Source organism: Sorex araneus, chromosome 5, assembly GCF_027595985.1.
Source record: "Sorex araneus isolate mSorAra2 chromosome 5, mSorAra2.pri, whole genome shotgun sequence".
Lineage (NCBI taxonomy): Eukaryota > Metazoa > Chordata > Mammalia > Eulipotyphla > Soricidae > Sorex > Sorex araneus.
This window is the reverse complement of record NC_073306.1, coordinates 9,199,512-9,216,261: the sequence shown is the minus strand read 5'-3', so window position 1 is coordinate 9,216,261 and position 16,750 is coordinate 9,199,512. Positions and strand designations below refer to the sequence as shown.

Below are 16,750 nucleotides of genomic sequence, written 5' to 3'. Positions count from 1 at the left end.
TTTGCACCTGACGTCTGATGACATGTTTTCAAGCAAGACCCCCCTCAATCTCTGTTTTCCCATGGACTAAGATGAGACCCTGGGTCCTGAGAGGTAGCTCAAATGGCTGAGCACAGACTTTGCGTGCAGGAGGCCCCAGTTCAAGCCCCAGTACCAGAGGGTAACAGCATCGCCAGCAGGGCTCCTGAAACACCAACGCAGGAGTGACCTCTGAGCACTGCCATGCGTGTCCCCCCTCTTAAAAACTGGTGCTTGGAACAGAACCCCAAACCATTTTGACTTCCCAGAGCGTAGCAGGAGGGTTCCTAGAATTTAATAAAGATCCAGAGATTTCTGCTCATGAGAATGACCGTTCTAGGGCTGGAGCAATAGCACAGCGGGTAGGGCGTTTGCCTTGCACGCGGCAGACCCGGGTTCGATTCCCAGCATCCCATAGGGTCCCCTGAGCACCGCCAGGAGTAATTCCTGAGTGCAGAGCCAGGAGTAACCCCTGTGCATCGCCGGGTGTGACCCAAAAAGCAAAAAAAAAAAAAAAGGCTATCAAAAAAGAGAATAACTGCTCTGTTAATTTATTGGGAATGGGGGTGGGGTTCCCCAGCGGTGCTACTTATTACCAGCCATTCTCAACCTGCCTGTTGGGGCCTCATGATTTAATGCTTAGCTGGGCTGGCAGTGAGGGGGCTCCCAGGGTCTTTCCCAATGGGGTTAGGGGACCACGCAGTGCTGGGATCAGACTGTGAAGCGCTCGTATTCCACGCATGCGCCACAGCCTGCAGCACTGTCTCCCCAGCCCCCCGCAACTCTTTTTTTTTTTTTTGCTTTTTGGGTCACACCCAGCGATGCTCAGGGGTTACTCCTGGCTTTGCACTCAGGAATTACTCCTGGCGGTGCTTGGGGGACCATATAGGATGCCGGGGATCGAACCCGGGTCGGCCGCGTGCAAGGCAAACGCCCTACCCGCTGTGCTATCGCTCCAGCCACCCCCCACCCCCCGCAACTCTTTCCAAAGCATGCCAGGTCCTTTCACCAAGATTACTTCTCTTAACCTTAGGTTAAAGAATTTGACGCCAATTTTTCATCCGTGCAACAGTCAGAATTCTTCTTGGAGCCCAACATGAAGTATGTGTTTCAAGTGAGATGTCAAGAAACGGGTAAAAAGTACTGGCAGGCCTGGAGTTCTCCCTTTTCCCATCAAACTCCTGAGAGAGGTAAGCGGGATTGTGTATTTAATCACTTAGGCTTGTCCTTCCATTTCTATGTCTCTTCTTAGTGATTTATGTACACACACAGACACAGACACACACACACATATATACACACATATCTATCTGTCACCTGTATAACTATTCATGCACGTTTTTTCCGCCTTAACTTCTAGCAAAATTGAAAAACTGATTCCAGAGCAGGTGGTAACATTTAAATTGCCACTTGGTTTTAATTTTGCTAAGACCAACCACAATTTTTGTAATGGCTCTCAGACATCCCTGGGCATAGAAACCACTGCAAGCTACCTGGGGTGTTGGTGCAGTATTTTTTGTTCACCAGCATTTCTCGTGGGTCCTGAGTCCACAGTTCGAGGTCCTGAGGGTGTGGGGCCTCAGAAGTATATCTTATAAAAACCCTGGGTAGAGGGCCGGAGTGATAGCACAGCGGGTAGGGCATTTGACTTGCACGCAGCCGACTCAGGTTCAATCCCTGACATCCCATAAGGTACCCAAGCACTACCTGGAGTGATTCCTGAGTGCAGAACCAGGAGTAATCCTTGAGCACTGCCAGATATAACCCCACCAAAAGCCAACAAACAAAACAAAACAAAACAAAAACTCAAAGCAAACCCTGGGCAATAGCAAGGCATTTGACACCTCATTTGAAAAAGAGTATTAAGAGTTACATCGAATGCTCTAGACCCTTCTGATGGAATGTATTTCAAAGAGGCACAAATCAAATCATATGAAAATATTGATTACCTACTGTATGAAAAGTAATCCTAAAAACATTTTCACGGGGCATGGTTGATATTCTCAATAAGATGTAATTAAACTAGGGCCAGAGCCATAGTACAGCGGGTCGGGTGCTTGCCTTATGGTTCCCTGAACCTCGCCAGGCATAATTCTTTTTTTTTTTTTTTTTTTTTGCTTTTTGGGTCATACCCGGCGATGCACAGGGGTTACTCCTGGCTTTGCTCTCAGGAATTACTCCCGGCGGTGCTCAGAGGACCCTATGGGATGCTGGGAATTGAACCCGGGTCAGCCGCATGCAAGGCAAACGCCCTACCCGCTGTGCTATTGCTCCAGCCCCACCAGGCATAATTCTTAAGCGCAGAGCCAGGAGTAAGCCCTGTGCATTGTCAGGACTGCCCCTCCGTATGGGTCCTCCTCCCTCCCCAAGTAAATAAACTCTAAGGAAAATATATTCAGAGATTTGACTTAATATCCAAATTTAATATTTTAGTTAATATATCCATTTGTACAACATTTAAGCCCTTATAAATAGAATTCAGCTTAAGTAACCAAATGTGTCTACAACGATTTTCATACTTCATGATGTCATTAACCTGAAGCTGTCTGACCACACTAGGTAATTTATACATTTGACTTAAACTTTTCTTCAGCTGAATGACTACTAGTGTCATCTATATTATAATTTAACATCTTAGAGTTATGGGTTTTGTTTTCAAAGCACTTTACAAGCATCAAATATTGGTGGCCGCCGAATTAAGAAAGTGCAGAACTTCAAGATGTGGGAGAAAGTTCCTTTGGCGCCCCCTAACGCCCAATTCTTTTTTTTCACTTTATTATTGAGTCACTGTGAGATAGACCCTTACAAAGCAGCTCATGATTGGATTTCAGTCATACAGTATTCTAACTCCCATCCCTCCACCAGTGTACATTTCCCAGCACCAGTGTCCCGAGATTTCCTCCCATCAGCCCCCCACTTCTGCCTGCTCTATGTCTATGACAGGCACTTTTCTTCTCTGTCTGTCTGTTTGCCTGGCTCCGTCTTTTGGGCATTGTGGTTTGCAATATTGGTACTGAAAGGTTCTCAAGAATATCCCTTTAACACTCAGATCTTGTCCAGCATGATAATTCCCTGCTATTATTGTCATAGTGGTCTCTTTTCTATCTTACCTAACCTCAGGCCCTCACACACTTGTGGTTAGTTCCAACCACTGACCAGTCCTCCTGTTTCCCCTGGCCATGGATATTAGTCTTCTACAAATATTTTTATATACCACAAATGAATGCAGTCATTCTGTATCTGTCCCTCTCCTTCTGATTCATTTCACTCAGCACGATACTCTCCATGTCCATCCATTTATAGACAAATTCCATGACTTAATTTTTCTTAACAACTGCATAGTATTCCATTATGTAGATTGTGCCGTAGTTTCTTTTTTTCCTTTTTGGGTCACACCCAGTGATGCACAGATGTTACTCCTGGCTCTGCACTCAAGAATACTCCTGGCGGTGCTCGGGTGACCCTATGGGAGGCTGGGAATAGAACCTGGGTTGGCTGAGTGCAAAGCAAACACCCTCCCCACTGTGCCATCACTTCAAACCCCATGCCATAGTTTCTTTATCCATTCATCTTTTCTTGGGCACTCATAACACCCAATTCCTAACAATGCATTATTAAGGGAACCATTTGCAATACCTACTAATATTTTTCTAATGATTATAGCTTTTATTTTAAAGTATTTTGTCTTACATTTATAGTTGTAAGACAAATTTTCCATTTTGTAGCAGTTAAAATTTAGTTGCTAAGGGCCTGGAGAAGAGCGATAGCACAGCGGGTAGGGCATTTGCCCTGCACTCGGTCGACCTGGGTTCGATACCTCCGTCCCTCTCGGAGAGCCCGGGAAGCTAGCAAGAGTATCCCGTCCGCACAGCAGAGCCTGGCAAGCTCCCCATGGCGTATTCGATATACCAAAAACAGTAACAAGTCTCACAATGGAGACATACTGGTGCCTGCTCGAGCAAATCGATGAACAATGGGATGACAGTGCTACAGTGCTAAGAGCCTGGAGAGTTAGGTTCCATTTCCAGCACTACATGGTCCCCCAGCATCAGATGAATGTCCCTGATGCAACCTCATAGTGCACTGCTCATTAGCTCATTCCTGGGCCAGTGTCACCTAAACTAGAACACAGATCTTCTGACTCCTCAACAGCCCTCAGCAGATTCATCAATTTTTAAAATTTATTTTTGTATTGAATCACCATGGGCTGGAGCAATAGCAGAGTGGTAGGGCATTTGCCTTGCACCTGGCTGACCCGAGTTCGATTCCTCTGCCCCTCTTGGAGAGCCCGGCAAGCTACTGAGAGTATCCCGCCCGCACGGCAGAGCCTGGCAAGCTCCCCGTGGCATATTCAATATGCCAAAAACAGTAACAAGTCTTGCAATGGAGACGTTACTGGTGCCCGATCAAGCAAAATTGATGAGCAAGAGGATGACAGTGACAGTGACAGTGATTGAATCACTGTGAGCCACAGTTACAAAGCTTTCATGTTTGAATGTCAGTCATACAATGATCGAACACCCATCCCAACACCAGTGCACATTCTTTACCACCAATGTCCCCAAACATGAATATCCCTCCCCCCTCCCCTGGACTCCCACCTCCCTCTGCCTCTGTGGCAGACAATTTCCCTTTTACCCTCCCTCCACTTTGGGGCATTATGGTTTGCAATACAGACACTGAGAGGCCATTCATCATGTTTGGTACTTTGTCTACTTTCAGCACACATCTCCCATCCCAAACGATCCCTCCAACCATCATTGACTTAGTGATCCCTTCTTTATCCCATCTGCCTTTTCCCCAAGCTTGTGAGGCAGGCTTGCAATCTCGGAACAATCTTCCTGGCCCTTGTCTCTACTGTCCATGGGTGTTAGTCTCATATTATGTTATTTTATATCCCACAAATGAGTGCAGTCATTCTATGTCTGTCCCTGTCTGACTCATTTCACTTAGTTAAATACATCAACTTTGTCTTTAATTACACTGAAGTGAAGGAGCCATTTAAAAAGTGTTCTACTAGTACCAGGCCACAAAGGTTTCCTTTGAAGTCTGACAGCTCTGGGAGAAAGTAATAGGAATGTGGCAATTAAATAGTCCCGAAGACTTGCAGCTATCCGCATTAACTTGAGAAGTAAGAGGTCAACAATCTAATCTCTCCTTCCAATTCCTTCCTAAAACAACTGAGATGCAAGGAAAGTGTGTTAGGAAAAGTGCTAACAGCGATGCTCTTTTGAAAATATATTTCTTCTTTTCTGCCTATAAAAGTCTTACAATTTTATTGTGATATAAATGGCAAATAACTGTTTACCTTTAAACAAATATAATGCTAAATTTTTCCAAAGCACACTTTATTTTTCAATGATTGGTACTGATACATATACAGTTTTATATTCTGACTTTCCACATAGCATACCCTGTTAAATTTTAAAATCAATTTAATGTCTACATAGCATATACAAAAACCTATTGACCAGTCCCTATTTAAGTAAGACCTAGTTATTTCATGGTTTTCTATTATCAATAGACTTTTTTGAATCGCTTCAGAATAAACTCTCTTTACATCTCTAGGTCTTGTTGGATCAAACACATTTTAAGGTGCTTGACAGAAGTTGCCAAATTCATTTTTAGCAAATCTTTAATATGAATTGCTTTTTTAAAAAAGACACCCACAAAAGACCGTAATTCATGAGATATCTGGAGTTTCCCACACACCAGAACCTGTTAGGTATTTGCAAAACTTGAGTGAGCAAAGAAGACAAAGTTCCTTAACTCTAGGGGAGAAGTTCAGTGAAAATGAAAGAATAATAAAAAGTAAGTTACATAAGAAAAAACACACATAAAACAGTATTGACACACAACTAAAGCTTGACTTGTTTGGCAATGTGAAAAGATGAAGTCATTTTGTTCCTGCAATATTTTGGCTTACCGACTTGCTTGATAGTGGGAATTTTGATCAGTTCTTCTGTTGCCAGCAGGAAAAGTCTAATTTATTTCTAAAGAAACACAGCAAAGTGTCCCTCTCTCTAAACAAGAACTTTCTTGTAGCCTCTAAGATCTTTCTATCTGTGTCACTGACTTGAGTCACCTCAAAAATGTTTCCAAGGGGGCCGCCTTCCCTGCTGATGGAGGGACCGCAGGGCATGGGAAAGCTACTTGCAAGGTTTCCAGCATGCCTGGGCTTCAGGGATGGGCTATGGAGTAAATCGGTGATGGGGAAGCCAACGAGGTGTTACTTAACGGCCCCGTGTCCCTGAGAAAGTCGCCTGTTTCAATGCCAACGAGGTCTGGGAGGTGGGGAAGACACGGGGCTGTGGTTGGCTCTGCCACTTGCTGCGGTGCAGAGACCCCCAAGCCAAGTGCAGGCTCCAGCGGATCGAGGACTCACTCAAACCTGTTGAGAATAACTGGGTCCTTGGGAGAGGGAGGTGGGCACACTGGTGATGGGCGTGGTGTTAGGATTGTGTGCATGAGAAACCATTGTTAGTAGCACTGTCAATCACAGAAGCCCAATTTTTAAAACTGCAAAAAGAAAATAAAATGAGGGGAAAGGATACAGGCAACTATAATTTCCAAATAAAGTTTATTCTTAAAAAAAAGTTTCCAAAAGTTTGATCCAGATGACATTACAGGGTTAATCAAGATGCTGGGGAAACCCGTTCTCAAAGGCCCCAGCACTCCACAGTCACCTGTACCTGTCCTGTGATCTTTAAAGTCCTTTTCAGCTCCAGAGGGATAGTACAACAAGTGGGGTGATTGTCTTCACACAGTTGACTGTGATCCCCAACACCCTAGATCCCTAGATGATTCCCTGGCCCTACCAGGAGTGATCCCTGAGCACAGAGCCAGGTATAAGCCCTCTACACTGCTGAGTGCACCAACCACCCCCCTCCCCTCGAAAAACCGAGCCAAATAAACAAACAAACAAACAAACAAAAAATAAACCTTGGTCTCCTAACACACAGCAGGCAGAGCCTGGCAAGCTCCCCGTGGCATATTTGATATGCCAAAACCAGTAACAACAAATCTCACAATGGAAACATTACTGGTACCCGCTCAAGCAAATTGATGCGCAACGGGATGACAGTGATACAGTGGTCTCCTAAAGGAATCAAACTCATTTATTAATGGTAAGGATTAAATAACCGGTTGGGCTTGAAGTTTTCCTTTCCTTACTTTAGGGCTGGGAAGGTAGCCCAATGGACTGAGTACACCTTGCATGTGAGAGGCCTGGGTTCAAACCCTAGCACCTGCTCCCGAAATACTGCTGAGAGTAACTCCTGAGCATAGAGTGTGTGTAGTGGGGTGTAGCTCTTGATCAACACTGGATGGGACCCTCAAACAAACAAAAAAAACAAAATATATTTGCTTTAGTGGAAAACAAATTCCGTTGAGAGAGAGGGAGAGGGAAAGAGAGATGGAAAGAGAGAAAGGGAGAGAGGGAGAGAGAGAGGATGAGACAGAGAGGGAGGGAGGGAGAAAGGGAGAGAGAGACACCATCATCTTTAGCAAATACAGAGAAGTTCATTGGGTTAAAGTCTCATTTTTCTCTCCTGGTCCAATAGCAAGTACTCGAATCTGGGATGAATTCAGGGAGCAAATACTAAACACTAACAGCATCCATGCTTCTTCTGTGCTGGACACTGAAGTGTCCATGTTACATGTGTATTACTCTTTATTTCTGACTGCACTCCCTTTATGAAAGGAGTTTCCTTGTTATGATAGTTGTGCAGAGAAAGAAGATAAATAGACAGAAGTTTAAGCAGTTTGGCTAAATGTTATAAATCTGGTCAAAGGGACATCCAAGGCCTAACTCGGGCTGTGAGGTTAGCTCTGCAGCTCTTCTTCCTTGAAGCTGAGAAGAATCCCAGGTCAACACCCAACTGGGCCCCTAAATCAGGGCCCCCTGACTCATGAGCTACGAATAGAACTAGTCCAACAGAGCTTCATTGTTTGTGCAGGGTTTGTTGAGAGCAAGTGCTCACGTGAGAAAAGGTGGGACCGCTGGGAGTAGCTGTGGTTTCTACAAGACATGTGTGGGCTTGGGTTGGGCTGTGAGGAGGAAGGAGGGGATGCCGGGGATCTCGGGAGAGTGTCGAGCAATGTGGAGTGAGGAACAAGTATAAACCTATCTTCTCTGCCATAGGCCTGCTACAGGACCACTCACTGTGTGTTTTCCCCGCTGGCCCTGGTCCACTCAAGTCTCCAGAAAGTAGAAAGTAGTGCTTCTGCAGCTGGGGCCTGTGGATGATTGGCATTGGACATACTTGTGAACTGGAGTTGGAAAGACAGTAACACGGCACTAGGCGCTTGCCCTGCATGCAGCTCACCCCAGTTGCATCCCCTGCACCGCATAGAACTCCCCCCAAGCACCACCAGGGGTCACTCCTGAGCACAGAGCCAGGAATAGCCCCTGAGCACTGCCAAGTGTGACTGCACCCCAAGAAATACTTGCATTTCCGGCTTAAGTCATAGTTTCTGAGTGAAAGAGGAAGGCTCAGGCTAGGGATGCTGCTCAAATGGTAGAGCACGTGCCTTGTTCACATGAGACTTTGGGTTTGATCCCTGGCACTGCTGTTCTCCCTCTAGGCACGTCAGGTTTGCGGAGGAGGGCTGGGGGGGTCTCTCTGCATCACCGGATGTGCATTTGCAGCTGCCAACAATCACAAAACCCTCTTAAGGACCCAATTATGGGCCAATGACACTGCTCGATAACCCCTAAAATGGGGAAAAGGAAATAAAATGAGGTCCCAGCTCAGCACAATAAACACAAGCACTTAATATGAGAATATGTATTTTTATATAGGTAAAGCACTTTTTAACCTTTATTGCAATAAATAGAGATCATTTAAGATTAATATCTTACCATGGGTTCAGCTATTAGTAGATTAGTTCTTGGTAAAAAAAAAAATCAGCCTTAATAAAAAAGAAAAAGTTAGCTGAAATGGTAACATAATTATTGCCAATTCAACCAATTCCTATTAAAGTAAACCCAAAAAGAAAAAAAAGTAAGTATTCTTAAGCATTCTCTTTTTTTCCCCCTGCTTTTTTGGGGTCGCACCCAGCAATGCACAGGGGTTACTCCTGGCTTTGCATTCAGGAATTACTCCTGGCAGTGCTCAGGGGGCCAGATGGGATGCTGGGATTCGAACCCCCCACCCCCATGGGTCATGTGCAAGGCAAACGCCATACCCTACCCCACTGTGCTATTGCTCCAGCCCCATTCTTAAGCATTCTTAAGATGACGTAGTCTCATTTCCGTTATAGCAGGATTGCAAATACTTTGTAATTTACTGAGAATGGGAAGATTTGATGGCAAATATTTAACAAAGCTCTTGTATCCTTGTCCCTACTGCACAATTTGTATACAAATTACAACGCCCAGCTTCTGATAAGCAGATGTATTGTGACGGAGTATTTACTCTCAGATCCTTCTGTTCACTTCATGGCACAACAGGGAACTCGTTCATGCCCCCCACCCCGAATCACCCACCGACACTAGAAAGTCTTCACAACCACACGGAGGCCCGGGAGACCTGTACTCGGAGCTGGAGCCACTTCTACCCAGGACCACAATCACGATGTTCCTCATCCCTGCATGGCTGAGCTGTGATTCACATCTCCCATACGTTAGGCAATCCCTTAGAGTCTTTTAAAAAATGAATTTTTTAAATGACAGCACCGTGTCAGGGAGGTGCCTAGTGACACTTTGACAATCAAGTGTCATAGCCGCAGCGAGGGGTTAGACTCACGGTGTGAACTGTGAACAGGAAATGTGGCCCAAATGGGGGACCTCTGATTAGTCAAATCGTTGCCCTTGTAAGTAACACAGTTGGGGGCCAGGACCCGTATCTCTCGAGCTGTCTGCACACCTCTCTGCTATCTTAGCCCCCTGTCCTCTGCTTCCTGAGTCTCTGGTTACTCCCAGACCACATTTCCCCCAGGTGGCTCAGGAAGTACAAGAGGTAGGTGTCGCCCCCCCTCAAATACCCTCCCATCCCACCTTCCTCCCTCTGTGAGACCAAGCCAGCTGAGGTTCTGAGAGCTGGAGAGAGCTGCCTACAGTAAAAACAACAGCAACTAAAACAGGGCCCCCAAATCACACAGAAAGAGGCCCCCCGGGGGAAAGGGTCACTTGCGGTTATAGAAACCCAGCACCTGCACAAGTCCGGTCCCTAAATTCTCACTGCTTAAGGAAACAAGCAGGTGTGACCCCTTCAGTTGTGCCCGGGCTCAGAACCTCTCTGTAGCGAGGGGAAGGCACAGGCTCTGCAACCCTGCTAATGACGAGCCAGGCGCCCGAGGGGAAGGCGGTGGCATTTCACAAGGACTAATTAACCTCCGCAATTGCTACTTGCAGTGGGAAAGTTTCCCAGAGAAATCGTACTCCTCTTTGGGGGACCATTCTCCAGAGGAGGCAAGTCGGAGCATGATTCTAAGCCTCTTGGTGTTCTGTTCTCATGAAACAGCTTTGGATATTGCTTTCCCCCAGGCCGCCATTAAGGTTTACACTGTTTTTCCAGGACCTTTAGTGACTTGATGAAAAAAAGAAAGAAAGAAAGAAAGAAAGAAAGAAAGAAAGAAAGAAAGAAAGAAAGAAAGAAAGAAAGAAAGAAAGAAAGAAAGAAAGAAAGAAAGAAAGAAAGAAAGAAAGAAAGAAAGAAATGGTATGTGGGGGAGAACTGAGAACAGGTGATGTTCAACACGATTTCCAAAGACAGTAGCACTGTAGTTCATCGATTTGCTCGAGCGGGCACCAGTAATGTCTTCATTGTGAGACTTGTTGTTACTGTTTTGGGCACATAGAATATGCCACGAGGAGCTTGCCAGGCTCTGCCACGTAGGTGGGATACTCTCAGTAGCTTGTCGGACTCTCTGAGAGGGGTAGAGGAATTGAACCTGGGTCGGCCACGTGCAAGGCAAATGCCCTACCCACTGTGCTATCGCTCCAGCCCTGGAATTCTGCAGGTTAGGGAATGTCCAGTTACTAAACTGGGCCAGAAGGACAAAGAGTACCATTGAAACTTTTGCTATTTTATTTCTTTTATTTTTGGTCTGGAAGTGCTCCCCTGGAAGTGCTCTGTGCTTAGGGATCATTCCTGGTGCGGCTTGAGGGATTCTATGTGGTTTACAGGACCCAACTGGGCTTGGTCATGGGCAAAGCAAGAACCTTAACTCCTGGAATATTTCTCTGGCCTAACACAATCCTTATTTCAGACTTGATCTAAATTTATTTGTTCCTCAGGCACCGACCCTAAGAAACCCCCCCAAGGTTCTGTAGAGGTAACATGATGCCTCGGTGCTTCCCAATCTCTCTGACCTTGGGGTCACAGAGAGAATTAAGATTATGCTTTTTCCTGATAAAGAATCTCTTGTGTTTCCTAGTGTTGCTGCCACAAATTATCAGAAATTTTAGGGTTTAAATTACTATATGTTTGTTTCACATGGCTGGAACAATAGCACAGCGGGTAGGACATTTGCCTTGCACACGACCAACCCGGGATCAATTCTTCCGTCCCTCTCGGAGAGCCCAGCAAACTACTGAGAGTATCCCGCGCGCACGGCAGAGCCTGGCAAGCTCCCTGTGGCGTATTCGATATGCCAAAAACAGTAACAAGTCTCACCATGGAGAGTTACTGGTGCCCGCTTGAGCAAATCGATGAACAACGAGACGACAGTGCTACAGTGCTACAGTGCTTGTTTCACATGAGTTCTCGGGGGGGGGGGGGTGAGAAATTAGGGCTCATCTGATGGCTACAGTTCAGGTGTTGACAGAGACATTTCTTTTTGTTTTATGGTCCAACTTCTACCTTCAAACTGACCTTTCCAGCTTCCCACATCTCTGATACTGACCCTGTCTTCTCAGAAGGACCCTTGTGAGTTCATGGGACTCATCTTTATTCGAGGATAATCCATCCGTCCTGCCTCTGACCTAGTTTGAAAGGCTCATAAAGAATTAGGTCCTGATGCTGAGGCCATTCAAAAACAGCAAATGTTCCTCAGATCTAGACCAAATGTATCTGGCCTAAAACTTTCAAACTCAAGAGCAGGTGCATGGTGTTTGAGAACAAGATTGAATTTCTTGTTTGTTTGTTTGTTTTTACTTTTTGGCTCACACCTGGTGATGCTCAGGGTTATTCCAGATTCTGAACTAGTCAGGAATCACTCCTGGCGGTGCTCAGGGAACCATGTGGGATGCTGGCAATTGAGCCAGGGTTGGTCACACGCAAGGCAAATGCCCTACCTGCTGAACTATCGCTCTAGCCTCAAGGTTGCAATTTTGAAGAAAATCTCTGTCTCTGTCTCTCTGGGGTGGTTTGGGGTGCACCTGGCAATACTCAGGACTTGCTCCTGGCTCTGTGCTCAGGATTCACTCCTGGTGTTGCTTGGGTGCTGGGGGAGATACTGGGATGAAACTGAGTGACCACATGCAAGACAAACTCCCTACTCAGTGTACTATTGCTCCGATCCTGAAAATCTCTCTCTCTCTCTCTCTCTCTCTCTCTCTCTCTCTCTCTCTCTCTCTCTCTCACACACACACACACACACACACACACACACACACTCTATAAGACTCTTAAACCAGCGTGACACTAGAAAACTGCCTATTCTTGCCTACGGCACTTTGGTACTCTGATCTCACGTCCTCACGTGTGCACCCCGTGTCACTTAGGAAGATCTCCTGGGGGCCACTCCTTCCCTCCCCCTGGCCATCCTCTCTGGCAGGGATGGCCGCGTGTATCTTCCCATCCCCTTACCTGCACGGCAAGCACACGCAGCCGGGGAACACAAGCCTGGTGCTAATCCCTGGGATCCAGCCAGCAGCCCCGCCCTTTCATCAACAAGACACATCCAGGCAACAAGTCACCACTAGCTTTGCTCTTCCAGGTGTGGCAATCCTGCATTCATTTGGAGGGAGCACTGTCTCTGCCCTGGGTTCTTTTTTTCCCCCTCAGTTATACAAAGATTGAACACCCATCCCTTCACTAGTGCACATATTCCACCACAAAGAACCCCAGTGTACCTCCCCTCCCACCCCCACCCTCACCCCGCCTGTGTAGCTGATAATTTTCACTTTACTTTCTCTTTACTTTGATTACATTCAATATTTCCACAAAAGACTCACTAGTATTGTTTGGAGTTTCATCCAACCCCCGCCCCAGCCCCAAAATCAGACCTGCTGAAAAGGAAGCATTTGATAATTTGTTTTCCATTGCTGAAAATGAAGAGATACGAGGTTGCGCGGCCAGATTTCTGTATTTTAGTATTTTAGTACCTAAGACCAGGGAAAATTTTGCCAGATATTGCATCATTGCAAGCTCGTACCTCTCTTTAGTGATCCTTATAAGATGGCAGTCACCATGCCTTCCCCCCCCCCCATCCCCGGAAAGGAAAAGCCGAGAGATAAAAACCTTTCCCCTCCTGGGGCGGTATGGGGCCGTGGCTTAGTTCACAGTCTAGAGACATTTCTGCGAGAAGCTGCTGGCACCAAAAGTAGTTTAGCTGGCCTCTGGGGTCATGGTCATCCAGCAACGGAGAGGCAGCGCACGTGCGGCCACTTGTCTGCCCTGGGTTCTTGGTGCCTGTTGGTTATGTCCGTGCCTTGTCTTTTGCTTTGCCAACCAACTCACACTGGTGTCCAATCTACACTCTTGGCCTAATGATAGTGATTGTCAACCATGAAGCTAACCAGGCCTGGAAAACAGGCATGAGAGCATGAAAAAGTTGAGATTATAAGAAGAAGGTGATAAGAAAGAGAAACCAAAAGGAATATACATATATTTTTTAAAGAAATGTAGGTGAGAAAAATAAAACAGATTGATAAGAATCTGGAAAATCTACCCTTTGTTTCTTTTTATGAATCCTTTTTATTGAGTCTCTAGATCCTTCAGGAAGGAAATTCTAGAAAAAATTTCCTCTCTCAGCTCAGGTCAGAACTTTTATGATGTAAGCCTTGGTTTGTGTGGTTTTGACACCAGAAATGGCAAGAGCAAAAGTAAATAAAGAAGACTTATAAATATTCCTACCCTCCAGCTCATAATTCTACTTCCAGAAATCTAGCCATAGAAAACATGCAGAGAAATAGAAGGGAGATCTACGGATAGTGATATTTGTCCCAGTCAATTATAGCTGAAAGAGTTGGGAAATAATATAAGGTCCAATAATAGCAGCAGCTTATGCTTATTATTCTTTTCATTAGTACAAGTCTGGTACCAAGTGCTGAATATAAACTATGGCATCAGGACCTCGAGGGTGAAGTACTGCTATTATCTCATTTGGCAAATAAAGAAACTGAGTCACAGAGAGGTTAAGCAATTTGCCCAGGGTCATGCAACTCCACAGAGTGAAGCCAGGACTTGAAATGACTTTCGTCTGAGTCCAAAGCCAGGGTTCAAAACCACCCAACGCCAACAATTTCCCAACCGGGGACTGACTAAATAAACATACCAACATGACGAAATATCTAAAGGCCATTGGAATGATGAGTCCAAAACGATTTTTAACAAAAAGAGGAAATGTGCAGGATGAAATATTGAATTTTAATACTGAATATTAAAACCACTTTGAATAAATTACACGATCTCCCCCCACGGGGGTAGAAACATGCGCCTTCAAAAATTAAACAAAATAAAAAAAAATTAAACATTTTTTTATTAATTTACTTTTAAATTGAGGTTCTATGGCTCACGATGTTATTCATAATGGCTTTCATGCACACAACCCCAACACCAACATAAATCCAACGCCAGACCCATCATCACCCGCCTCCATCCCGTGAGGACCCCAACACCTCACCTTCTTGTCCCCCACCCAATTCACTTGTATTGATCAGTTCTTCCAGCATTGTTTTTATTGTACGGACAAATATAACATGGTGTTGTCTTCTCTTTGTTCCTTTATACTTTTTAAGCATCTTACTGCTGGGGTGTCTAAGCAGAGAGTTGGGCTTCAAAAGGAAGTGCTGGAAGCTGGATTGATCTGTGCCAAGTGAGTTGGCTCAAACACAGCTCAGTGTCAGGAGCCAGTGGGGTGCTGGGCAGCTCAGACCCGGCCATTCTCATACCCTGTGGTTAGCAGGGAACAATGGCTAATTCTTTTTTTTTTTTGCAATTTTTGTACATTTTATTTCTCTAAAGTAGTTCACAATGGATTGGAGCGATAACACAGCGGGTAGGGCGTTTGCTTTGCATGTGGCCAACCTGGGTTTGATTCCTCTGTCCCTCTCGGAGAGCCCGGCAAGCTACCGAGAGTATCCCGCCCACATGGCAGAGCCTGGAAAGCTACCCGTGGAGTATTCGATATGCCAAAAACAGTAACAACAAGTCTCACAGTGGAGACCTTACTGGTGTCCACTCGAGCAAATCGATTAACAGCGGGATGACAGTGCTACAGTGCCACAGTGCAGTTCACAATAGTTCATTACAGATGATATTCAAACACCAATCCCACCACCAAGGACCTTCCCACCACAATAAGAGGGAAGTGTGTGAAGGTTGTTGTATTTTATTCTGGAGCCATTTAAGCCCCTATATAAGAGAATGCAAGCAAGTATACTAAAACCAAACAAATGTGTGCTACTTTTGGTATGTAAGTGGGTTAGAGTATGAGAGGTCGCAAGGCCTCAAATGCAGCTGTGTGCTCAAGGAAATTCTGTGTCACTCTCTTCTGGGAGCTTTAGTTTATAGTCTCTGGATCTTGGTCACTGATGAAATTACATGGTGCTGGGGGAAGTTTGTGGGTGTGACTGCCAAGCTACTGGAAAACTGGGGAGCTGGGGGGAGGAGGTCCAGTCCCGATCAGAGCTGGCTTAGAGATCTCAGTCATAGGTCCTGTATCCCTGGGTTTTTCTGCTGGTTTTCTCTTGGGTGAGGCTCGTCTGAGCATGTGAAGAGTGGCCTTGAGCATGGCAGTGGTTGGGTTCTAGAGGTTTTCAGCGGCCAGGGTTCTGCTTGGGGCAGGGAGGGAAACTCAGCTCGCCCCCCCATCTGAGGTGCCCCATTGAAGACAGACAATGGCTGATTCTTAGCACAGAAGTGGCACCTCACAGGGCTGGAGAACTGTCCCACCACAGCCACCCTCTGAGGTAGCGAGAGGAGCAAGCTGATAGGCCAGTGATTGAAAATTGGTATTTCAGAGTGAGAAGGGAATGTCCATCCTTCAACCTCTCCCTCCCTGAGCCTGGGAAAGTCGCTGGTCCGTACCATGCCCATGTTGCTTCTCTCTAAAGTGAGGACCAGAGCATCCTCTATGAGACTAAGCTGTTGCAGGATGAAATGAGAGGATTAGGTCAAGTTTGGCCCGTGACCTGAAACATCATATAGTTGTGTCTATTTCTGAGGATGCTGCCGCTGGGCACTGAACTGGGTTGTGAGACCTATGATATGGCATCTGGACTGACTACTACAGGCGTTGTTCTTGTCTTTCCTCCCCAAACAATGCAGTAGAACAGCTATTTACAACGTGCTGACGTTGTGTTGGTTATTGCACAGAATGTCAAGATAGAAGCTGGGAAGGGATGAACGAAAGTTACGTGCAATTCCCATAACCTTTTGTATAGAGAAACACCTGTTGGGCATACCTGTGGCTTTGATTATCCTGAGGGGCCTTGAAAAAACCGCCCCCCCCCACACACCTCAGATGCCGAGTGACAACTGCATTCAAAAATTAACTGCTTTAAAAGAATAATGAAATATACTTTGTCCACTGGTGGATGTTTGGGGAGGGCTAAGGGGGC

The 16,750-nt window shown here is 45.8% G+C and overlaps 1 protein-coding gene across 1 annotated transcript in view; it reads left to right on the top strand.

Moving 5' to 3' along the window:
• The window catches only part of IL23R (interleukin 23 receptor), a 68,059-nt gene that overhangs the window by 34,012 nt on the left and 17,297 nt on the right, over nt 1–16,750 (top strand). The window contains exons 6-7 of the mRNA XM_055140775.1: nt 1,052–1,208; nt 1,579–1,587. Of these exons, the coding sequence (XP_054996750.1) occupies nt 1,052–1,208; nt 1,579–1,587 (166 nt within the window). The remainder of the gene's footprint in view (nt 1–1,051; nt 1,209–1,578; nt 1,588–16,750) is intronic.